The 25,527-nt window shown below is 47.7% G+C and overlaps 1 protein-coding gene across 1 annotated transcript in view; it reads right to left on the bottom strand.

Moving 5' to 3' along the window:
• The window catches only part of DGLUCY (D-glutamate cyclase), a 59,093-nt gene extending 35,608 nt beyond the window's left edge, over positions 1 to 23,485 (bottom strand). Inside the window, 3 exon segments of the mRNA XM_039884026.1 lie at positions 513 to 666; positions 4,599 to 4,729; positions 22,744 to 23,485. Of these exon segments, the coding sequence (XP_039739960.1) occupies positions 513 to 666; positions 4,599 to 4,729; positions 22,744 to 22,949 (491 nt within the window). The 5' untranslated portion in view covers positions 22,950 to 23,485.
• Between the last annotated feature and the right edge of the window lie 2,042 nt (positions 23,486 to 25,527).

The following is a 25,527-nucleotide window of genomic DNA, read 5'->3' as shown; positions in this document are numbered from 1 at the left end:
TGGGAGAGTAGAAGGTGGGGTGGTGTTGGGGGGAGAGGGGAGAGGGGCGAGGAGACCAGTCACGTCCTAAGAGTTCAGGCAGGAGAGGATGGGGCGGTGGCGGAGATGTGGGCTCACTGACGCATTTATCGGATATGTTCTATTTTAAACATCTGGGAGCATAGACACCACAATATTAATAACGTCTATCTCTGAGTGTTGGCAATGCAAGTGTTTTTATTTTCTTCTTCATCCTATGCAGACAGGTTTCTGGTTTGGGTGATGACTTGGGCGGATGGCGGTCCCCATGGGATTTCTCCAGGGCTGGATCTTCTTGGTGATCCCAAAGATTTTGCCCAAAGCAGGGGCACGAGCAGGGCCAGAGGACAGAGGCAGGAGTGGGAATGGGGCTCCGTGCCAGGCACTTTTGGGGTCCCGAGGCTGAGCAAAGAGGTCTCTGGTGACAGAGACACCTGACCGCAGCATCTGGTCACTCCCAACCAAACCTTAACTCCTGTACCCACATGTTTTACCTGGTGTCTGGGACAGCACCCAAGGTGGGCGATGTCCACTTGCTGGGCTTGCTTCGGCCCAGCAGGGGCAGAGGGCCGCTGTTGGCCTGGCAGAACTTCTCAAAGGCCGGGGCGAGGCACCTGTGCAGGATCACCACGCTGGCTGGTCGGTGCCCTGGGTTTGGTGAGAGAGGCGACTCACGCATGGTCAGTTGCTTCTTGGTAGAAACTTCTTAATTTAACTTTTTACTGCAGTGTAAGATACACAAACGCACGAAATGCACGTAAGTGCACAGCTTGGTGAATTTTCAGGAAATGACCATTCCCACGTCTCCAGCGTACCAGAAACCCCTCACGTGCCTTCCAGTCATCAAGTCACCCCCCACCCAGATTAGCCTCTACCTGACTCCTCACGCCACAGATTGCTTTTGCCTGTTCTTCATACAACGAAATCATTCAGCGTGGGTCTTTCGAGTCTGGCTTCTTTCACTCAACAGTATATCTGGGAGAACCATTCGCGTGGCCGCGTTTAAGGAGAGTTGATTCACTCTCATCGCTGTGTGGGGTGCTCATTACTGCAGGGTATTTACCCAAAACTATTGCAGGTGGGCCTTTGAATGGCATCCAGTGTGGGGTCATGACAAACGGTGCCGCCACGAGGATTTTAGTGCTTGTGTTTGGGTACACGTGTGTGCACCTGTGTTTGGCACACACCTAGAGTTGTAGGATGTACACACGTCCAGCTTTGATAGATGCCGCTAAGCCGTTTCACAATGGTCGTGTCAGCTTACACTCCCACCAGCGGAGTGTGGGCTCTCGCTTGCTCCACATCCTCTCCCACACTCGGGACCGCTGGTCTGTCTCATTCTAGCCCTGGCAGGTGTGTGGTGGCATCCCATTGCGGTTTTAATTTGCATCTCTCTGATGACTGACGTCGACAAGTGTGTTTTATTATGTTTCCTTGGCCGGTTGGGAAAGGGACTGTTCATGGCTTTTTTCTGGGCGGATTCTCCACCGAATAGGCTCACAGAATCCTTGAGTCTCCCCCTGAAGAGACAGTCTTAGTGGAGCTGTAGAGGAAGACCCCTGACTTTCACGTCATGACCCACTCCAGGGGCAACCAACCTTTCTCTGGAATGGGAAGCTTTGGAGGCAAATGAACCCGACTTTGACCCCTGATTCTGCCTCTCTGGCCGGAGGTGTGACCCTGGGCTTGGTTTTCCCATGCAAAAGATCGTGGTCATCTATCCACCTCAGAGAACTCTGGAAATTCATTCCTGTAAGTTACCTAGCACACAGATGTTCAGGAAGTAGGGGTTGGACCTACATTCATTCAATGGAATCTGGTATAGACATCTAAAATTATGGTACTGGAGAAATATTTAATGATATTAAATGATGTTTGGGATGTTTCAATAAAGGAACAATACCAGGTAACAGAACAGTAAGTTCAGCATATTCCCCTTTATATAAAATAGGTGAGAGAGAGAAAGATCTAGAAGGAAATACATCTACATGTAATTATAGTGATCCTCAGGTGACAACATTGTGAGTGATTTTAATTTTCTTCTTTGTGTTTTCCTCAATATTTTAGAATGTATGCAATAAATAGAAGTCGTTCTGTAACTGGAGGAAAAAATAAAACAAGAAAAGTTATGTCCTCCACTGCTACAGCAAAAAGGATTATTTCCTTTAAAAAGATCATCCCAAAGAAAAACATAATCATGCTCTTTTTGGAGAAATAACACTGGGGACTATTTTCCTAAATGCCAGATTTGCTCCATCAACATGAACAACTCCTTTCTGTGATAACATTGTCAGCTCACGTTTTCCGAGTGCTTAGTGCGTGCAGGCCCTCTGTGCTAAGCAGTTTTTCGTGTAATCATCTGTATTTCTCAACTGAGAAGAACACGGCTTGGAGAGATGACGTGACTTGCCCAGGGTTGCACAGCTGGTGTGTGGCCCACAGCCGGGATTCAAACCTGAGACGGATGGGGCGTGAGTCCCTCTCACGGGCACCGGGCCTCCCTAGGAGGGGTCCAGCATCACCTCCCATACCTTCCTTCTTGGAGATGGTGGAGTGAGGCAGAGGCCACTGCCTGCAGGGGACAGTCTAGGACGGGCTCCTGTTCTAACTGCCTGGAACTCATTATCTCAAACCCTCAGTGCTGCAAACAGACTTCCAAAATGAGAACACACTGGACGCTGCCAGCTGCCGAAAGCCCAAGGAAGCTGACCGCACATCTCAAGCAAGCCCAGAGAGCCTCCGAAAATCATCTGGAGTGAGGTGGAAGGGAGTTGGGCCAGCTCGGAGGCCTCAATTCCCTAGCCACCCTCTTCTTACCTCCAAAGCCCATTATGAGAACAAATTGGATTTTTAAGACTGTAAATCAGGGAGGGATTATGCACACAAAGCTGCTTCGTTTCCTTTTTAATTAAATGAACTTCAGAGACGTTGTGTTTGCTTTTGTTCATGCCCACTTCTGGTCGTAGAAAGTCCCTGTGTCGTCCCCGTTAGTAACGAGACACAGACTAGAGGGCTGCATGGTTTTTTGTTGTTGTTGTTTTTGGAGGGGCTGGTGAATGCACAAGAAGAGGGGGCTCTTTCAGATCTCATGCAGTTCAAGTGCCCCTGAATCTCCTGGACTCTATCTAAGGTCACGACGCTTTCTCTTTGTACAGAGAAATGAAGTGAGTCCTCTGGGTCCTTTTACCTAAAAATCAATAATTTTCTTTTCTTTTTTCTTTTTTTTTAAAAACTGAATGACAAGAAGGGGAAAAAAAAATTATTTACTGCTCCTAATCTGATTTAAAGCCCCAGAAGATACAGTGCCATGCTGGAGTGTTTAGCTGTTCTGCAGAACAAGCTGCTTTTTGCAACAGCAGCTAACTGGGATTGAGCACCTGACCTACCTTAAGCCCATCACTCCTGTCATTCCTTCCGACAGACCAGTCCTGTAGGGAAGATTCCGTTCTTTTACAAATGAGGCTGAAAGGGGTCACGCAGTTCAAGGAGCCTAACTGGGACTCACACCCAGCCTGTCTCTTGGCTCCATGAGGTCTCAGCATCAGAAATCAAGCTGGTGTTTGCTGGTATATCACGTAGGTGATGGGATGTGGTAGACATTACCCCGTGACTCTGTAAAGCACACTTCCCAGTGTTCACACCCCTGAATAGCCCCTTCCCCATCGCCTTTGGCCTGGGCCACGTGACTTGCTTTGGCCAGTGGAACATTCGGAGGCGTGATGGAAGCAGAGGGTTGATATGTGCTTGTGCTTTGGGGCTTTTCCTCTTGGGGTATTCTCTCTTGGTGTCCTAGTGGTCCCAGCCAACCCAGTGAAGACTCAGGACATGTGAGGAAAAAGTTATCTTGCATGTCTCGGCCCAGAGGACACCACGTGGAGAAAAACCACTCAGCTAAGCCCAGACTCATTGCAGAATTATGAGAATTACTGTTTAAGTCACTAAGCCTGGGGCGCATTGCCATGAACAACAGATAACTCTGTTGGCCCACAAATAGCAACAAGGCCAGACTCGTCACTAATGACAACTGTCCTGTCCCAGGGCTTCAAATCATGCTGCTGGTTGTCCCTTTGGCGTTTCCACCGTAACCTGAAAAATCTTTCGTATCACGAAATTTTGCTGGGACTCGGGTCAGTGACAACGTTGATATCTGTTTCCTCTTGCAGGACCTTTTAGAACCTTGGGCGTCACTCCTGGGAGACAGGGGGGAGGTGGCACCACCCAGAGAAGATCAGACCGAGGTAGAGAGACCTGGTCTGAATCAAAACCAGACTAAAGGGCAGTGTAACCTGGAGGAAAAAGGCTTTCATCATCTGCGGCCATTGGCGGTTCTTCCGACAGAGCTGCGGCAGCCGAGCGGAGCTGGGTGGTGCTGGACCCACCTGTGTGATAGGTTTTCACACCTGAGTCTGGCCCAAGTGCCAGTTCCTTTTGGGAAACTAGTGACCAGCGCTCATGTCATTCTGCCCTCACTCTCTGTCTCCCACGCAGAAGCTGGATGCTTTAGGGATTCTCCTGGGCCCTACACCGCTGGTATTTCCAGGGAATTTTTTTTCTTTTTAAAAACTTTTAGCACTACTCACCCCAAGCCGTGCCGGACACGTTTATGATGTTTGGCTTCTTTTGTAGAATCGAACTCCTTATAGCAGAAGGAGGGCAGGACTTCAGGTAGAGTGTGAAGGTCATTGTACCCTCCTTTAATGAGACAGAGAGTCTGGATGAGGGACGAAGGGGAATGAATGAGCAAGCGCAGCTCCCGGAAGATGGCAGACTCAGCATCAGCTGCCACCTCCTGTCCAGTCCCAGGCTGCTCCTGGCCCTGCCCTGGGGTGGCTGTTGGTTGGAGCGAGTTCTCCCTCCACCTCTAGCCCCTTTGCATCTTAGTCTCTAATGAGACATTCCTAACACTTCAAGACCTTCGCTTAAGCCCTTCCCTTGACCTGGAATGTCCAGTTCCCGCCCAGAAGGCCTTTCCATCCCTCAGAACTGGTTCCAAATCTTCCACCTCTAGGAAGCAGCCAACAGGCAATCACACAGGCTGATGTCGGGCCCCCTGGACCCCCAGAGCATTCTTTGAGCCACTAATTTTGGCCTAGACTGCAGTTGACCTGATGTTCCAATGGCATCTGAACCCCCTTTCTCGCTCTTGGGGAGACTTTGAGTGCCCAGAGGGCAGGCCCACATCTTAGGCCTCTTCCACAGGCTCCAGAGTGCCTACCAGTGTAAGCGCACCATACACACCAAAAATACTTAGGATTGAGTGAACAGATGAATGAAGGCCATGCACAATCACAAATGAAACAGCAGACTGAGTTTTCTGTCCATGTGTGACTTCCGTTATTTAGATTTAGGTCCCTAGAAGGTCGAAATCACATGTTTTTTTCTTTATTTTCCCTCACTGCCACTACTCCAGGCACAGTGCCTTACACAGATTTTTGGTGACTGAATCAATATTGTAGATTTTACAATAAAGAGATGGTTTCAGAGCTCCAGGAAATCGCATTCAGAAAAGAATGCTATAAGTTGACTTCTTTTATCTAGAAAGAGGTTTCAGTACGTTAGCAAAATCTAGGTTGCATTATGTTGGCCTCCAAGAAACAACCCATGTCTTCATCTAACTATACCCAGCGCCTAGCACAGTGCCTGGCACAAAAGTGGGAGTTAACTGTTTGTTGAATGACCGACTGACTGCAGAATGGATGAAAGCACAATTCAAAGGCAGTGTTCATAATGAACTCTCTGGACGAGATTGATTTTTCCACAACTCTTTCTATCTAAAGAGAAGAACCCAATGGGATTCTAAACCACCAACGTACGTTTTCAATTCTAATATCAGAGATGGAAAACTATGTAAACCCTATGGCCATTTTAATGAAGAATTTGAGATTGTGTAAAATCTCTTAACAAATATTTTTAAATATTGCCCTGGAAGGTGTAGACATATATTTAAAACCAACAGCGAGTGCTTTAATAGCTGCAGGAACAAAGTGCTGTGGGGACACAGAAGAGAGAACAGTTGGTCCCGCTTGGCTGGGGCAGGGGTTGCTGGGAGGGTTGGGTGAGGTTGAGGAAGATGCTAAGGCTTAAAGCAGCTGCCTTGGCAGGTCAAGCCCGTGCTTGCCTGATGGACGGAGTGAGCCCGCCTGGGCCTGGCAGACCTGGCCTCTTGGCCAAGCAGCCAAGGCACCGGCTAAGGTCCTGGATGTCTGTGGTTCCCCATGGTCACCGCAGAGGGCTTAACACCTCAGCCAGGCACTCAGCAAAGGTCAAAGACAGAATCATTCCATAACCATGTGGGCACAGTGGCCAGACTCCTCTGATAATTGTCCTTACTTCATATCTGGAGGAAAGAATGAAATTTACCCCAAACCCAATGAAATGAGACCCGACAGGTACCTGTCAGCTCTCAGCCTCCATTATTAGTCAATAGGTGCAAGCTGGGTGCTGTTTTGCAAATAAATTGTAGCAAGAAGACCAAAATCCAAGGCTGATTGCCTTTCTTTTCCTTTATTTATTTATTGTTTTAATATAAATTCAAGTGGATCTAGGTCCTTTCTGTAATAATGTTACTTTCCTGGCCTGGTGATAAATGACTGTAGCTAGAAATCTTGCCTTGTGAAATGCATGCTGGGAGAGTGGCAGGCACCTGAATGTCTCCCACATGTATGCTGAGCAATAAGGCTGAGAACTCCCGCCTCGAAGAATCATTCCCTGAAGGCAAGGGTCAGACAGAGCGTGAAGTACATGCTCACTGGCTCCTGCCAAAGAAATGCCCTCAATACACCAACCAGAGACTTCCCAGTCATACACCAAATGATAGCAACTCCCGCCATACGTGGGAGCCCACTGTGTGCCAGGTACTGTGCTAGGTCCTTTACCCACACTGCTTTACAACTGTTGGTTCCTCGCCACCACCCCACAAAGAAGGCATTGTTAATCCCATTCTAGATGAGGAAGCTGGGGCTCAAGGACGTCATAGAAGTTGCCTGAAGTCCTATATCTAGTATGTGGTAGAGCCCAAATTCAAAAGCAAGTCTACATTCATGCCTGCTTGATCAATATCTACCTATATATGTCTATGTGTCAATTGATCCATCGATCCATTGATCCATCCATCCATGTATCCATCCATCCATCCATCCATCCATCTACCCACCACGCGCCCACTCTCCCATCCATCCCGTGGTGTTAACAGGAATGATACTCTCAGTAGGAATAGCAAAGAACTGCTCACTCTCCCCCACAAGATGATTCTGGGGCCAGAGTCTCTTGAGCTCATCATATGTTTCTTTGGGGGACTGAACCTTGAGCTCCTCAGGCTTTCCAGCAGAGTCTCCAGTGAACTCACTGCTGAGTGGCTCTTAGTGCCCCAGGTGTCTCCTTGCCCAGCAAGGTCTTCCTTTAGAAGTGAGATAAGATGGGATCTCATCAGTGAGCCTTGGCTAGACTTCAAAGAGCCACCTTTCTGTTGCAAGTTCTTTTCTCTCTAGAGAATAAGAAACTATTGTTTTCTAGCATGGAATACACCAGAGAGGGGGGTCCGTGGATAATCAATCCTTTGCAGGATCTGACATACCCTAAACCCCAGTATAAAAGGATCGCCTCTATGTCTGCCACAGATGACTGAAATTACACCATTAGAAAGTCATTTCTCTGCTTTACCTAAGCAATCCATTTCTCGGAATATATCCTCCAGATGTGCTCAAACAGTAGGCTGAGTGATGCCTGCACGTGGCAGCACTGTTTGCATTAGAAACCATTTAGAAGCAACCTAACAAAGGCTGACTAAATACTGGTCTCATAGAGGAGTAGTTACACTATGGTAAATCTATACCACACTAGCAGATACTACGTACCTGTATAAAAAAAGAAAGCAATTCTCTAAACACCTCATATGAAATAATGCCTCAAAGATGGAAAATAAACAAGGCAAGGAGGATAATTTTATGTTGAATAACACCCCCACGATCCATCAGATCCACGTAGACCATCTCTGAAAGGACAGAGAAGAGCTTGGTAGCAGAGGTGCCTGCAGAGGGGGAAACTGGGTGGACGGTGGCCTGAGCAGCAGCACTGGCTGCCACACCGTATTTTATGTGAATGGCACTCCCTGGAGTTGTGTCATGGGGCGGCCCTGATGGAAGAGGGACTTTCTGTTGTTTACTCCTTCTGTAGCTTTGAATAGTACAACATGTAAGTATTACCTAGATTTAAAAAATGGAATTTAATTAAAAATACATAAGAAAGGTAGAGTCGGGTCCAGTTTAAAGAAATAAAACATTACGATAAAATGTCATCCCTTTATAGTTCTGAGGATCTGGGTTGCTCTCAAATTTTTTCCATTCATTCAGAAAATACTTATCTAGTCCCAACCATGTGGGGTCCTCTGAGTACAGAGAAGTGAGTAAAATAGAATCTGTTCCCCAGTTTAAATGGCCTGTACACCCGGGAGTATGAATACCATGATGAAGATAATGCCGTTCTTGCTTGCTGAGTCCCCTGACACAGATGGTGGCTAGCCCTCACGACAACCAGTGAGCTGGGCCACTTCCACCACCAGTTTGCAGAGATGAAAGCTGAGCAAGAGAGTTGAGCAACACGCACTTGGCTGGGTGGCTAGGAGGTCAGAGCCTGCATTCAAACTGGCAGACCCCAGAGCCATAGCCTCGAAGGGCCCGGGGGAGCAGGGAAGTGGGCAGATGCCTTTTATTTATTCCTATTGTCTACCCAATACACACCCAGCCCTGTGCAGAACCTGGGCAAACGGAGGGAACAAAGTGGACCCAATTTCTAGTATCTGAAAGCTCTCCAGTGGAGGGGGGCCCAGGGTAAACAAGAAAATGAAAAGATGGCTCTCAAAGAAGCTGAAGGGGGTAGTGAAAGGTTATCAAAGACTCATCATTGTCACGAAAATATTAGCTCACTCATAAAAATGGTCCTTAGACATTAAAAGTCCTCTGCAAAATATTGCTTTGACGTGACCAAAATCAAACCTTAGCCTTTTTTGCCATTTTAGAACCTGAGGATCAGTGCAGCTTTGAGCTATACTCTAAGGCACTAAATCGCCCTTCTTCTAAGCCATCCCCTCTTCTCCCAGACTCTAAACTCCTCCGGGCGGCATTCCAGGTCCCCATGTCTCCCTTCCCCTGCTCCCACCCTCCACACACAGTAGCCATCTCGCTTCCCGTTGCTCTCACACAGATTCTCCACTGGGACCCAGCTCATCTCACTCACTGGCCTCCCCTCCAGGAACAGCTCCCACTCCACCCCCACTTCTGCCTCTAGGACGCTCCGCGTCCGCTATTCTCTGCCCTCTCCCCTCACACGCATACAGACCCCCTCTCCCAGCTTCCCTTCCATACATGCCTAGGGCCTCCTGGTCTCTGCCCTGAAGCCTCTCCCTCCCTGGCCATCTCCAGGCAGCTAGGCTCACTGGGTCCTGCAGGAGGAGCCTGCCCCCTCCCCACACATACCCCTCAAGGTTCCAGGCCTTTTCTCTCTCTCTCTGTTCTCTGATGCCAAAACAGTCTGTGAGGCCATCACAGCTCTGTGGGCCAACAAGCATGGGGAGCATCTCATACATAGGACGTGACCTTGAGGGGTACGAAAAGTAACAGAAGACACAGTCCATTTCCTAGATGCTCACGGGCAAGAGCCAAGAAGATCATATTATTCACGGTATTACAAAAGTCCGTGTCTAGTTTCTGTGGATGTTCCCTGGATCATTTCCCTGGAGTCCTACACTTGATAATGGAAGAACAGAACAAGTAGGTGTACAGACCTTGTCTCCACTCATTAATTTTTGTGGTGGGAGTTGCTCGGCGTTTGCCAAGACAGTTGCTGGTGGCAGCCTAAATACAACTGCAAATTTGCAAAATAGATGTTGCTGTAAGGAAGAAGGCATCCTAACTTTATAAATACTTCAAAATTTTTTCATTACAATAACAGAGACAAAAGATTGGGGGAAATGCTGGAAGTATTGCATATTTATCAGCATTATTAGTTAGTACTGTTTATTTAATAGGTAAGAGATTCGTGCTCCCAATATGCAAAGGATTGTTAACAAAAGAAGTATTTTTTGCTCCAATGGTGCTCAACTCCCTCCTCTTCCTAAACATTCAGTCCTAAAGTCATGAAGTGGAGCAGAGTGAGGTAGGGTTCACAGTGGGGGATGAAGGGCCAGAAGCCATGATGCCCAAAGCAGGAGGTCAGAGCCCAAGTGATGAAGAGGACATCCCCAGGGCGGGTAGTTTGGCCTGTGGTGTCACAGCCTGATCAGAGTGAGGAGGGATTCTTCAGAGCATTGGAGAATGACAGCCCAACTTGAAGTATCGGAGGGTAGATGGTGTGTGTGTGTGTGCGTGTGTGCGTGTGTGTGTCAACTTATATTCCTTAGATCTGCCTGGGAGCAGCAACATTTCAATATAGGAATGAGCACATCTCGTGCCCAGATCTTGGATTCCAAATACCATCTTCCATTATGATGAATGGAGACTCCTTGAAGAAATGGTTGACTCCACAACCAGGGCGAGAAAGTCAGAGGATGAGCCTGGAACTTCTTGTCATGCCGGAAAGTGAGAATGTGCTCAAAGGATGATGGGGCCAGATAAAAGGACACAGATTGAAGGGACTCTCACTGGTCCGACTGGGGACAAAGCGAGCTTCAAAATAAATAATGATGGGAATAGAGTATAAGTCACTAACTAATATAGGAATCCACAAGTCCATATGGATATTAAAAATAATTAAATTTAATGAGGAATGAGATATTTACATAGTTTCAAAGACCTCCCCATAAAAAGCCTATTAATTACAAAGAGGAAAAGACTAACTTTATCTTGGAGAAACCTGGTAGATACCACCTTAATCACGTGATCAAAATGGCCATCTTTAGTACAGAAACAAATTAAAATGGTGAGCCCCTTGGTAGAGGACAAGGAGAAGAATGCAATGTCACAGCCGTGATGTTCCCGCCGAAGAGGCGTAACCTGAATCTGATCATGAGGAAACATTAGACAAACCTTCACTGAGGGACATTCTACAACATCTGTGACCTTCAAAAGTGTCAAGGTCATGAAAGTCAAGGAAAGACTGAGGAGCTGTTTTTCCAGACTGAAGGAGACTAAAGAGGCATAACTAAATACAAGAGTGATTCTGAACTAGATACTTTTGAGATAAAAGATATTATTACTATAATTGGTGAAACCTGAATGGAGTCTGAGGATTCAATGGCGGTAATAAAACTATGCTAGTTTCTTGGTTTTGATGGCCATGCTGTGGTTAGGAAAGCATCTCCGTATGTAGGAAAAACACAGGAAAGTACAGGAAGGTGACGCATCAAGGTCACTTATTCTCAGAATGTTCAAGAAAAAAAAGGGTTTTTTGGTACTGCCCTTGCAATTTTTTGTCGCTTTCTGATGGTTTCGAAATTTAAAAATAGTAAGGAATAGACTACAGAAAAATTAAATTGTGGTTAAACAAAATGTGGCATATACGTATAATGGACTATTACTTAGCCTTTAGAAGGAGGGAAATTTTAACACATCTTAACGACATGGAGGAACCTTGAAGAAATCATGCTAAGGGAAATAAGCCAGTCATAAAAGCACAAATACTGTATGATTCCACTTCTATGAGATACCCAGAACGGTCAAATTCATAGAGGCAAGAAGTAGAATAGTGGTTGACAAGGGCTGGGGACAGGGTGGGGAATGGGGAGTTAGTGTTTAATGGAGAAAGATTTTGAGTTTGAGGTGATGAAAATGTTCTGGAGACGGATGGTGAGGATAGCTACCAAACAACATGGGTATCTCATTGCCACTAAACTGTACAATGAAAACTGGTTAGGATGGTAAATTTTATGTTATATATATTTGACCACGATAAAAGAAAAAAATTTAAATTAAAAAAAATTAAACTGTGATTGTACATGCATATGAAATGTTTAGTTTCAAAACGTTGGTGTGAAAAGTGACACTCAGATTGTCGTGCATCTTGAATTAAACGTCAGGTGTTTTCTCACTCAGGGGTCCTGTCCACGGCCACGGCAAGGGGCTCGTCTTGGGAAAGGAAGGCATGTGTGTGCATGCCTCATGTGGCCAAACATTACGACCCTGGAAAAACTTAGGAAAAACTTTCCTCCAAACGTGGCTGCAAATGCACTTTCTTAGAAAGTTATAGAATATCTGAGATCCTCCTTCTTCAAAGCAAATCTGCTTTCAGTTACTGAGTCAAACAAAGCAATCCAACCAAGTTGCATAACTCCAAGGCATGACGTGCGATGGGATAGAAAGGCGAGCCCTTCTCTTTCAGTTTGCTGGGCCTGTAAACCTAGAGCACGCACATTTGCTTCTTTAATTCGGAGGTTCTGCAATGCCTTGCCAGACCAAATCCCTGTAACCATGAAACATGACACGCGGATCCAGAGAGAGGACAAGAGACGATGCTACTAACAGTAAATGCCGAGTCCCGTGGTTCCACGGGCGAGTCCTAAGGATAAACTAGGCAGTTGCTGGTTGTCTAGTTCCACTGCACAGCTCGGCCAATGGCATGACCTACAAGCCTACTTCAAGGTCACTGTGAGCAGTGCTCCCTCCCTGGCCGGAGGAGCTGGAGGCTCCATGCACTTCCACCACCAGGAAAAGCTTGCTGAAGGGTAGTGACCTGACACACTGCCTGTGTACACAGAAGATAGCCGACCTAAACAGCAGGGCATCTCGACTCTGGGCCTTGGTCTCTATGTCAAATGCCAGACGTGCCAGGAGAGACATTTCTTCAACGCCCTCCAGTTCTACGATTTTCATAATCTGTTAACTATTTAGGCAATAACTTATGAGTGGACGGTGGTAGAGGTATGTGTGTGTATTTCTTTAATTGAGAGTAAAACTAACTCTTGGTTGGTCAGTTCTTAGAATTATTGGTCTCGGAACCCTACGTTAGTCCAGAAACATACTCACTCTGAAGAAGTAAGCCACCCGATAGCATACATGTATAGAACAAACATATGTAATAGAGCCCTATTACAAAAGTAGATATTATGGGACAGGTATAATAACATATGTCCTTTAAAATTAATCTCTTATGCTAGGTCTAATATAAGACAGGTTTAAAGGGCAGATATGTGGGTCACATTTCAGAAGACATATAATTGGTCAAAATCCAAATAAAAAGGAACTAAGCTCCAGCAGGTTCATTTACATCCACCTATCAGCAGCTATGCAGAGATGGTTATGTAAATGAAGTAGCAATTGTTTCAAAGGGTCTTTCAGCCCATTAAAGCCATTTAGAAGTTGAGGCTGTACTGCCTGAAGTTTCACATGCTGAAAACCACGATCTCAGATACGATTATGTTATTCCCTGCTGTACTTTCTCGTTGAGATCCTCTGAGATTTTCTTTTATGAGTGTTCCTGACACTCCATGTCCCTCGCTCCACAAGTTCTTTATGACCCATCGCCTAAAGCCAAAGACAGTTCCACATCCAGGCAGAATGGGGACAGCGTGCTCCCAACAGTGGGGACAGGAACTCCAGCAGAGTTAGCTTAGAGGCCACCGTGGGCTGAGGTGACCGCTGTGCTGGGCAAAGGCAAAGCTCCTTAAGCAAGTTCCCCGGCAGAGAAGGCCCTCGTGGGTGCTCGTGGAGGAAGGGCATGCCTTCGGGGGCCTCCGACGATCACGGTGCGGAAGTCAGAAGCCTTCAGGGACCATCCTAGAGTGGCGCCTTCTCCCCTGGTCTGGGGGCCAGGCCCTTTGGGGGTCCTGTCATGCACAGCAGCCAGAACACAGAACTCCGGCTCGCCCTGGCACTCAGCGCATTGCCATGGGAACAGCTTGGCAGCCCCACACTGGGTGCTGTGCTCCATCTATTTCTATGGCACCTATCACCATGGCACCTACTTGCTCTGAAAAACACAGGCTAAAAACAGAACATAAAGAAAAGGGGGCAACCCACTTTCCTGCCATCACCTCTCCTGCAGCTGTTGTTGGACTTTGACGACTCGCGGAAACTTTTCCTCTCCTGGTTTCCGTGTTTTTGTTGTAGGTGGCCTTAACGAATGAAAGCCTTGCAATCGGCATCAGCAGCATCTTGGGGTGATGTGGGCTGAGGCTCCAGGAGGGAGCCCACACAGGAAATGGCTCCTCCTAAGGCTTGTTTAGGGCTCTCTAAAAGGGGTTTGGGGAAAGGGGAAGAAGCGGAGAGTCGCGGAAGGGGACGGTGACATCCGTGCGCAGAGAACACCCAAGAAGGAATCTGTGTGTTTTACAACAACGGGATCATGAGCCCTCCTGGGAGCACATGGGACGGTCCCTTCAGGGAGGGGTTCATAGGCCAAATAGCCCCACTAAAGGTCTTGCTTAAGTGATAAAGATCACCCTCCCAGTCTCTGGGGTCCGACGGAACTTGAGTTCAAATCCTGACTCAGTCACTTACTTGGCAGCTGAGTGAGATCAGTGGGCACCATCTCGGAGGGAAAACGTACTCATCTGCGAAATAAGGATGAGGATACACACCCCACAGGGACAAACCACGTGTTGTGACCTCAGCCTTCACGGCCGTACCTTGGTTTGCTTATCTATAGGACAGGGAGAATAACTGCACCTGCCTCAAACGAGCTTTGTGAAGGTTCACGACGATGTACGTCAAGTGCTGAGCAGAGCCCTCAGAGCTGCTGGGGAGGAGGGGGTGAGCTGGAGAAGGCCAGCGATGACGGCCAGGATGAGGGCGCCCAGCATCCCTGCTTCTCCATGGCCTGACTTCCTGCCCTCCATCCACCCCAGACTCCCACACTCATCAAGTCCTAGGACACCACAAATGTAACAAAGGACAGGCTCGTGCTCACGTCACCAGGCCGAAGGGTCTTCAGCTCAGGTGCTTGCTGAGACCAGAGTGGAATTCTCACAAACGGGAAAAAATCGCGACATGGTTGCCTGCCCCGGGCTTTGGAGTGAAGTAGCCCCGGGGCCTCCAATCTCCCTTCTGATACCTATGCGCCAAGTGACTCTGCACATGTCACTTAACTTCCCTTTCTTCCTCCATCCGTGAAACGGGGTGATGCTTCTTGTCTAGGAGGGAGGTTGGGGGCAATAAAGGAGAAAATGCAGGAAAAGCCTCTGGCTCAGAGACAGTGCACGGTGGGTCCTCGGTAGCTGCGGGCTCCCGTCTCTATTCACCTCACCGAACATTTTAAGGCAGAATAAATATTTATTGACTAGAGAATTAGCATTTATAATAGAAGGAAACAGGCCCATTTCCTGAATTTGCCGGTGGTGCCGGGAAATGCTACAAAGAAGCTGGCAGGCTCCTTCTAGGCTCCAGAACCCGGGGCTGGCATGGCCCCCTGCGGTGCCCCCGGGGCCCTCTCAAATGCCATTCCTCAAATTCCCTCTAGTTGTGCTCTGCTTGGCCAGACAAGACAGTGGGCTTACTCTGACACAACTTAATCGTTCCTCTTTATTGTATAAAAGCAAAGTCCCTGTTGTGAGCATTGTGGCCTCTCCCTGCCAAGTCGCATCCCCCGAGAGCACCCAATTTTCATTTGGGGATCCCTGTGCTTCCAAGGAACTGGACTCTACTCCAGGGTTCTGGAAGTGGAACGTGTGACCTAAGCTAAGCCAATCACATAACTCCGTCGTCCTCTGCATGCAGGGGCTGGGTCCCATGGCCTGGGTTGGTCCAGTCAGAATGGCCCTCAGGACTTTCTGAGAATGGGGGCCAGAAGGTCTGCAGGGGCGGTAGATGTGAGGCCTGGACCGCTCCTGCCATGTGACCATTGTAAACTGACACATGCGGAGCAGCTAAAAGCACCGCTAAGAACGGTAGCTGGAGCCCTGACAGCACTATGAGCACCTGGTTGGAAATGCCTGTCAAGCTCGCCCTACTCGTGAATTTTGGTTCCATGAGTCCATAAACTCCACTTATGTTCAAACCAATGGGAGTTGGATTTTCCCTAACATGAAGGGAAAAGCACCCAGCACACGACTCCCTCTCTCTCTAGCCTCAAGGCCCTCCCATATCCAAAGCTTAATTCCAAAGTTAGGTCCCCAGGAGAGTCCACCAAATTCTATTTCCTCCTTTCCCCTCCGCCATTATGTGCTGTTTATGAGGACCAAGCGCGTACGTGATCCTAACAACAAAACCTTTTCAGGTCGGCAGTGTCTCCATTTCTCTGACGAGGACCCTGAGGCCCAAGAAGATGTGAAGTCACTTTCTCCAAAGCTACACATTTCGTAGGTGGTAAGATCGAGACTAGAAATGAGGGCCCTTGTATGCGTAGGCTATTAATAAGTTTTGATTTCTTTTTCTAAATATTAAATCCTTTCTATTCCCCAGTGGGATTATAAATTCGTTGAGTCCAAGGCTATTTTTTCTTCCTATGTTGACCATCCATTGTAGTTACTTGAGGCGTGTTTGTCACCAAATGGCCAGCGGAAACTCCCGCAGCCAGAAACACCCCAGCCCACGGGCCGACAATGTTCAGAGGTCTGCTGAGTACTTTAAAAAAGTACCAGGCACTGGGCTAAGTGCTTGACATCTGTAATCTCATTTTTAAAAACGGTTCATTGCATTTACGTTATTCTTGGGCCCAGGGGCAAGTGGCTTTTTGCCAAGGCCTGTGAGCAGAACCTGTTTGGACTGGAAGTGGAGGATCTATTCTGAGGAACGAGCAGAGGGTGACGGCCCCTTACAGGGGTGCATGGCCGTAAGAAAAGGGCACAGACCTTGGGTCTGATTCCTGGACCCGTTTGTTACCTGGGTGATCGTGCACAAGCTACTTGGGTATTTGTGCCTTCATTTTTCTCATTTGTCAAATGCAGATATAATCCCAACACCTCTCTGGGTTGTCAGGAGATTAAGTCACATCGTTCAAACACCCAGCACAATGCCAAGCATAGTTTTGCGTTTCTTTCACTATATTTCTTCTTTGCTGGGCACGAACCACTGGCTGGCCCTCGCAGGCGTGTGTCCCCTGGCCTTTGCTCCATGGATAATGGCCAACCCTACCCAGGAGCCAAAGAGATCCAGAAGCTCAAGAAAATATTGGCCTGCAGGTACGGGGAAGTTTCCATCCCATTCCTTGCCAAACATAGATTTGCTGCTGTAAGGGCCAGAGCTGCCCAGCCATGGTTGTGGCCCAGGCTGCTTTGTCTCACTGCAAATTCATTGTGTTTAGATTATCACTAAGCCGTTTTCCTTTTGTCTCTGCCCAGCAAGCTGTAAACAGTTCCAGATCTGACAGCAGGAGCACCAGGTTTGACTTATTAAGAAAGGAGAGGGGATGTGCCAGGCGGCTCAGCACACATTTTTGATGAAGATGTGAAGCTGTTCCTGAGAACAGCCAGGTTTCTCCCCTTAGATTCTGAGTGTTGTCACGTAACCCACATCCGCTTGCCCAGGGCTCTTTGTCAGCAGCACGGGAATGTCACGCCTCTAGGTAAATCTGATTGAGCTGCACTTCTCTGGGACTTAGGTGGAGGTGGGTGGGGACACCCGAGGGACAGCAAGAGATAAGATGCCTTTACATTCTATTGCCTCTTCTAATCTCTTTTACTCAAAGCAGGTAGGTAGGCCCAGTATTGTTCTACCCCAAAAACGAGGCTACTGGAGTAGAATAGCTATATCCTTCTGCTGGAAGCAGTCTAGTTTCTATTTATGAGAAGCACTATTCTCAACATGTAGACCCCCAGGACACCTGTATCGGAAGCCTGCCATGCTCGTTAAGAACGCAAATTCTTGGCTCTACGCAATTCTCACTGAATTAGACTCTACAAAGATTGAGCACCTTGGGTAGCAGTTAAGAACATGGGTTTTAGAGTCAGATAAACATGGAGGACCTTCAAGCTCCGGCTCCACTATCTACCACCTTGTGGACCTTGGGCAAGGTATCTAACCTCTCTGAGTCTCGACTTCATCACTTGTACAATGAGAATGCTGACCAGTCAAGGGATATGCAGCTCACCTGGTTGTTATAAGGGTGAAATCAAATGATACCTGTTTAGCAATGCTTGGCCCACAGTAAATGTTCAACACACAATATACGATGACTCTTCTTTGTATATCATACCTGTACTCAAAAAGTCTCAGGACCCTACAAGAAATAATGAACTTGGCCATCGCAACCAGTGTCAAGATCTCTAGGACAGGACTTTCCACTGTGTAGGTTTTGACAAATCTACAGACCAGCAACCAGACCTGAAGGCATCATGAACCACGTGAACTCCTCGACACCCAGTCAGCCAGGAGAGGGCAGCAAGGGTGAGCCAGAGTCTAGCTCTGTGGCCCTCGGAACCACAATGCCTAGGTGTCTGGGCACTTGCACTAAACTTGCTGGGCAGAGGAGTGGCAGCAGGGACTACCAGTGGGTGGTGGCTACCTGGCGCTTGGCTTTCATAGTTTATTTACTTTAAGAAATCACACAAGCATCCTTATATTGCAGGAAACGACGAAACTTCATTGAGATGTAGATATTGGGAGATAGACTAAGCCAGGGGTTGGCAACCTTTTGGTACAGCCTGTGAGCTAAGAATATTTTTTACTTTGTAGCAGGGTGTTAAAGAGGAGTCAGTGGAAAAGGAGGTCTCTGTGAAGGAGAGGGAAAAAAATGTCCCGCAAAGCGGGGTGGAAACCTTACAGAGTCACCGGCGGGGATGCTGGAGTTACAGAGGGACGCAACGGGACCAGAACACCAGAAAGATGGAGTCGGCTCAGGGAAGAGAGCACCACTGGGCCTGGAGGGTAGCTTCTTAATGATTCTGGTCTGGGCGTTTGACTATTAGCTTTTTCCTGTCTCTAATAAACTTTCCTTTTGACTCTAACTTTGCAGACCACTCAGGGGAAGTTTGCCCTGCCCGGCATCAAAGGGACAAGGGGAAACTTGGGAGAGAAGTTAGACAAAAACATGGGACGAAGAATAGGGTATTTTTCAGACCGAAGAGATCTCATATGTTTAGGTACTAATGAGAAACGTTGGTAGAAAAGAGGCTGAAGATGTGAGCAGGAGGAAACAACTAATGGAGGGAGGTTCCAGGAAAGGTGGGAGGGCACGTGGGGTGGGGGGGCGGGCCAGCTGAGGGAGGAGCACACCCCTTCCCTGGCATGGGAGGGATGGAGAAGAAGAGTAGGCTATGTGCTGGAGGGTTGCCAGGGAGGACCTCGAGAGAGTTTCCTGGGGCCTCAGTTTCGTTCAATTTTATCAATGGAAAGGATGGATTCCCTATCAATGACAATGAAAGACAATGAAACGGAGCTTTAACAAAGGGTCGTGAAAAGAGAGACGGTCAAGAGGAGATGCCAATGGCAATGGGACAGGGCAATATCTAGGGGCACATGCAAGGGTTTCCGGGCAGCCTTGGGGACTCAGGACTGTACCGGCCCAGAGAGACATAGAGAACCGATTCCTTCAGCAGCAACCAGCACCCCTGGAAGGAGCAGGGCGGAAGCGTTGCAGAGTGGGGTTCAGCTGGTAGGTTCACATGGAAAGATAAGTGGACAAAGGTGCTTAGAGAGAGATGCAGGACAGAGATGAAAACCGACCACCCTAGTCGTATGAAGTCACCCTCTGAGTTAACAGTAGTCACTGGTTCAGGTGTTTAGCAGAGAGGTCAAGGTCACTTCCATATATAGACTAGATTCCCTCTTCAACAAAGAAAGTGACTGGAGGCAGATGAGGTAATAATGGAAAGAGCAAGACAGATGTGGTTTCAAAATCATTCTTACCATTGTCCATTTCCCAAAATAACATTTTTGTCTATAACATGTAAAAAATATATACTTGGTAGAATTTATAAGAATTAAATGCAATGCTTAATATAAATTACTCCTGCTAGGTTGTAAGCACTATTAGGTACCTATTTTGTTACTGAGTGCTCTGACTTCTGCTTCTAGTACGTGCCTGGCACATAGTGGGCCCTCAACAAATGCAAATTTCCTTCTTCATCTGTTAAGCAGTATTCATCAAAGCACCTTTTCTGGCCCTGGAATAAGAGTCCCCTGAAACAATTGGTATTCCCTACCTTGACCTGTTCAATCTCATTGCAATGATGAAATAGAACGTCGATCTATACTTCCCTCCACTGAGCCAGGCTGTTACTTAACTTAGGGATTTCAGGAAAGTGTACATCACGGAAGCTGAATAGTAAGACCACAGAGATTCAAGACCATGGAGACTACCCATCCACCTGCCAAACAAATGTTTTGGCTTCTTTATCACAGCCCTCTGGGCTCATAGCTAATGAGGTGGGGAGAAGGTTTACTCCTCAACACATGCAAGGATAGGCTCCAGAGGAATGGCAAGAGCACAGTGACCCTTCCTGAATCAGCCCCCCAGACTCAAGATCACAAGCGAGGGTGACTCTCTAGAGGCCAGGGAGTATGGAGTTTACATTACATGTGGAGGAAGTTGTCAAAAGATCCAGAAGAAAAAAATAATAAAAAAAACAAAGCCAATGCCACTCCTGCTGGGAGGTTTAGGCAGTAAGAGAACAGGCTGCCCAACCCAGTACATAGACAGTCTGACCAGTCCGCAGGAGGCAATCACACCGACATCGGAGGTGTTTATCTGAGACATGGAGCCAAGAGCTATCCCTGGATTTTGCTAGAGAAGAAGTTCAAGAGTAAATCAGGCATCCACTAGGCAAGAAGTAGAGGGCGGGTGGGCTGAGAGACTGGCAGACTGAGAAGGCATTAATGATGTCAAATGCAGGTCCAAAGCCCGTGTCTGTGGCAACACGGCATAGAGATAGTAAACTGTCCCCAGTTCCACTTGCTTTTAGTAAGAGAAGTCTTAAGCTTTAGCTGGGGATATTTAGTTGGCCTAGCTAGAGACTACATTTCCCAGACTCACCTGCAGCTCAGTCTGGGTTCCTGAATGACCTTGTGGAGCAGAGCTAAGACTGACCATCTACCACTCGGCTATTAAGTAAAAGAGAAATACACTTCTGTCCTTTTTGAGCAAATGTGGAAAATGGGTTCTTTTTGTTACTACTTAGCCTGTACCCTATCTAATACAGAATGTGTCCCAAAGGCATAGGTAATAATAATTCTTTATGCTGATAGTGATATTTATTAAAAGCTTACTGGGTGCCAGGCATTGTTCTAAACATTTTGTATGTGTTACCTCATTTAATCCACACAATAGTCACTAGATGAGAACTGTCATCCCCCTTTTACAAAAAAGGAGGCACAGGGAGATTCAATACTTTTCCTAACAGCTCATAGCTCTCGAGTGGCCAAAACAGCAGCCAGACCAGCATTCTGGAGGAGATCATACCCATGGTGACTATGTTTTCCAAAGCACAACGTTTTACAATTCCAGGCAGTTAAAAGGACACAACTTAGTTTTCCAGAGAGCCGTGCTCGAATAGTAACTTTTCTTCAAAATTACTGCAGGACCGAGGCAAGTCATTTAGCCTCTCCACCCGCTGGCTTTCTCCAGGAGGGTGCAGGAAGAGAGCCCACACTACCAACCTCCCATGACTGCAGGAAGGAAAAACAAACTCCTGTATCTTTAAGCAATGCTTTGAAAGCTATAAAGTGTGGCATAAGTGAAATATTGCCTTAAGGAAGGCTGGGAAATCCTTAAAACCAAAATAACAAAACGCATTCGATTTTTTAAAAATGCAAATACCATCTAGCAATTTGGCAGATCTCCCGGAAAGGCTGCCCAAATCTGTTAAGGAGAGGGGTGCGTTTGGTTTTGTGCCTCTGTCACCCTCAACTGAAAAAGGGAGAGATTAATTGCAATTAATTGAAAGGGAGCATACCTGCGTTCCTGGTGTGCATGCGTGCGTGCACGTACACACACACGCACACACACAGGTTCTCAAGAGCAGGAGTAGCGGCAATCTGCAAAGCCTCTGGGAACCAGGCAGGTACAGAAGGTGGGGAGTAGGGTAGGGAATGCAAGATGCCTACAGGATGAGTGGGGACACTGGTGACCAGGAGCTCTGGCTTTAGCCGCCCTGCTGTGAGGTGAGCCTGACGTTGCCAGACCTTCCTGAGTCGCATGTGGACTTTCGCTATTTTCCAAAGATGCTCGCAGTTATAAATAAAATGTGTCAAGGGGCCACCAGTTATCTCCTGGGATCTAGCCCTGCATCCGGAAGTCACATCTGACGCTTTCAGATGCTTCACTATGATTATGTACAAGCCACGGTTGAGCTTTTTCTCAGTTCACTCCACCCTTCCCTGCCCCACCTCACCCCAGGCCACCTCGCCCCATGCCACCTCACTCTTCCTTCTTCCTTGCCTTGACTCTAGCCCTCTGTGAGGCTAGCTTTCTCTTTGCTTTCTATTCTCTGACCTCTCCTCCCTTTCCTTTTAGCTCGTACCCAGTTATCTCGAAGATAACTCCTCTGCGTGCCAATCAATGCCAATGTTCTTTCTGCCAACATAATCTCAACCTGCCCCTACCCCCAACACATAATTTTTGCATGTGTTCTCGTAAAGTAAGGTAGATTACAGTCAGCTCTCAATTGTCTGTAATAAAGGAGGGGCAGGGAGGCATGGATAATGCTAGAGAGGCGACACCCAGAATCAAGTGGTTTTGCCTTTAGTGTATGGTGGCCTACAAATCAGAAGTACGCCACTGCCAAGTCACCTGCACCATGTTGGTCCTGGCCCTGCAAATGGAGACTGTGACAAGCAGACACATGGTCTGGAGAAAGCCTCGAAGATGATTTACAGGGCTATGCCTCCAGCCAAGGCGGAGGTGATAATCTGCTTGCTGACTCACCTCCACCTTTCCTCAAAGTTTCCTGCTTGTGTCCTTTGGGCGCCCAGGCAACTTCCTCTGTGTCTTCCACAGCATGGAATCCCTTCACCCCTGCTGCCACCCCCTATTTTGGTCATTAGCTTCATCAACTCATCCCCGGCAAGATTCTGGCCCAAAGGCCAACAGATACCTCTGACCAGCTTCAGTTTCGCTTTCTTTGCCTTCATGTGACCTTGGGGGTTCTCAGGCCAATGTCATGGACCACGAGGCCCGCACAGAGGCAGGACTGAGAGGGGAAACGTTCCCCATGGGCCAGGTGCTGTCAATCATCATGGTGCTACATGTGAAGAGCTGAGCTCAGACTTTTCAAAGAGAGGAACAGAGGCCATCCCTTGGAGAATTACAGGGCATTTTCTGCCGTGTTAGTTGGCTGTGCCCTCCAGGCCTTGGGCAGGGTCTCTGCAGACCTGTGACTCCTCGGGTGGGTGGGTGGGGTGTGCAGATGTCGCCTGGTGGGAGCTGAGAGGGCGGGTCTGTGCTGCATTCTGTGCCCTCCTGACTTACTGTTTGTTTGGGACGTCTGGATTAGGGCTACAAACAGTTCTTCTCTTTGTTTCCACGGCCTTGCAGAATGTGTGCTTCCCTCAGAAAGGCATAAAGGTCCTCTTTCTTCGGCTCGCCTGTGCCACCAGGGTTGTTCCGCAGGGTTCGGGTCTGCAAGCCCAGGCCAGCCCCAGTGCGGTCGCAGCCTCGCTTTGCAGCCTGTGCTCACGTGGCCTGTACAATGGCGGGCGGCCTCCTTGGCAGGCAGCCAGCCTCAGTTCTTAAAGCCACAGAGCCTCTGGCAATTGGGTGGACCCTGCCAGCTTGTGTCCCACCCTCTTTGCAGGAGTTAGCCTGCCCTCCCTGGAAACAGGGATGCATAATGTAAGGGCTTAGCCGATGCCATCCGGGTAGCTTTGAGAAATCCCGATGCCCGGGTTGCAGCCCCAGAATTTCTGACGTAATTGATCTAGGAATGTAGCCTGGGCACCGAGTTTTCTCGAGGCCTCAGTTTCTTCTTTACTCACCGTGGTCGGCTGTTGTGAGGATTTAACTGAGACAGAAGCACGAAGCACTAGAGTAGCATCCAGCGCTCAGAAAATGCCCAATGGACATTGGTGCTTAGGATTTTCGGCTGGATGCCTCGTTCAAGGGAAAAACGGGATCTATTTTCTTCTGATCGGTCTCTCTCCTGCCTCAAACCCATCAGGACTTCTCTTTTGCTCTGGGAGTAAGTCAAACACTGTACGAGGTCCCTCACCAAATGGTCCCTGGCGTGACTTCCCCTGCCTCTCCTGAATCCCGGCACACCCACCTCAAACCACAGGCCACATGTCTGAGCCCACCGCCGGCCCTGCCTTTCAGCTCCAGGCCTTGGCACGTCCCTACCTAGGCCTGGTTCACTCTTTCTGTCCTCTGCCTCCACCTGGCTAACTTCTTCCCTTTCCTTATGACTTGGCACAGGTGCGATTTCCTTTCCCGGCTCCCAAGTACAGCTGAGGTGCCACCTGTGTGTTCTCATAGCTCTCTGGGCTTCTCCTCCCCTAGCGCCTGCCCCTGGGCATTGTCTGCGAGATTTACTGCTCTCTGCCTCTAGCGGCTGGAAGCTCAGAGTAGGCCTATTTTGCTTACCGCCTGCGTTTAATAATATTGGGATGATTGAGTAAATAATAAAGTGAGTGGGTTTAATTAATTGAATAAGTGAATGTTCTCTTTTATTATAGAATCAGAAACCTTATGTCGTGCAATCCCACCCACCCAGGATGCTATCTCTGATGGGCGGAACCCTCAGGCATAGCTCTGCAAAAAAGGTCCACAGCCACCACCGCTACCCAGGCTTCACCCTCTCCAGCCCCAGCTTGCCTACAGAGCCCTGGTATCGAGGTTGCTCTGTTCGATGTCCTAGTTCCAGAGAATGAAATAAAGTAAAAGGTAGTTGTTAAACTGGTCCTAGGTCACAGAGGAGCCAGATCCCATCTATTACGTTAAACTTTATTGGACAATTGCCAGAAGATAGAAACAACCCAAGTGTCCATCAACAGATGAACAGATAAACATATGGGGTATACACACAATGGAATATTATTCAGCCAGAAAAGGGGAAGACATTCACAGGTTATCGTTTGGATGGACCTGAAAGACATTATGCTAAGTGAAATAAGTATTATCTGATTCCACTTTTATGAGGTACGTGAAATAGGCAAATTCACAGAGACAGAAAGTGGAGTAGAGGTGACCAGGGGCTTGAGCAGAGGAGAATAGGGAGCTCCTGTGTAATGGGTACAAACTTCTATTTGGGATAATAAAAAAGTTCTGTGACTGGATAGTGGCGAAGGTTGCACAACATTACGAGCGTACTTAATGTCGCTGAATTGTACACATAAAAATGATTTAAAAATCAGGGATCCAAAGAGGCCCACACCAGGACACATGGTAATTAAAATGCCAAAGTTTAAATACAAAGAAAGAATATTAAAAGCAGCAAGAGAAAAAGAAATAAGTACATATAAGGAAACACCCATAAGACTGGCAGCTGATTTCTCAAAAGAAACTATGCAGGACAGAGGGCTTGGCAAAAAAATATTCGGCAGGATGAAGACCCAGAATATATAACCAAGAATATTTTATCCCGAAAAGCTGTCATTTAGAGTTGAAGGACAAATAAAGAGCTTCCCAGACAAAAATAAGCTAAAGGAATTTATCACCACTAAGCCATTATTACAGGAAATGTTGGAGGGACTTCTTTAAGAAGAAAAAACATGT

Source organism: Pteropus medius, unplaced genomic scaffold (genome assembly GCF_902729225.1).
Source record: "Pteropus medius unplaced genomic scaffold, Ma_sr-lr_union100, whole genome shotgun sequence".
Taxonomy (NCBI): Eukaryota; Metazoa; Chordata; class Mammalia; order Chiroptera; family Pteropodidae; genus Pteropus; species Pteropus medius.
Note: the sequence above shows the minus strand (reverse complement) of the source record. Positions and strands in the feature narration are given on the sequence as shown.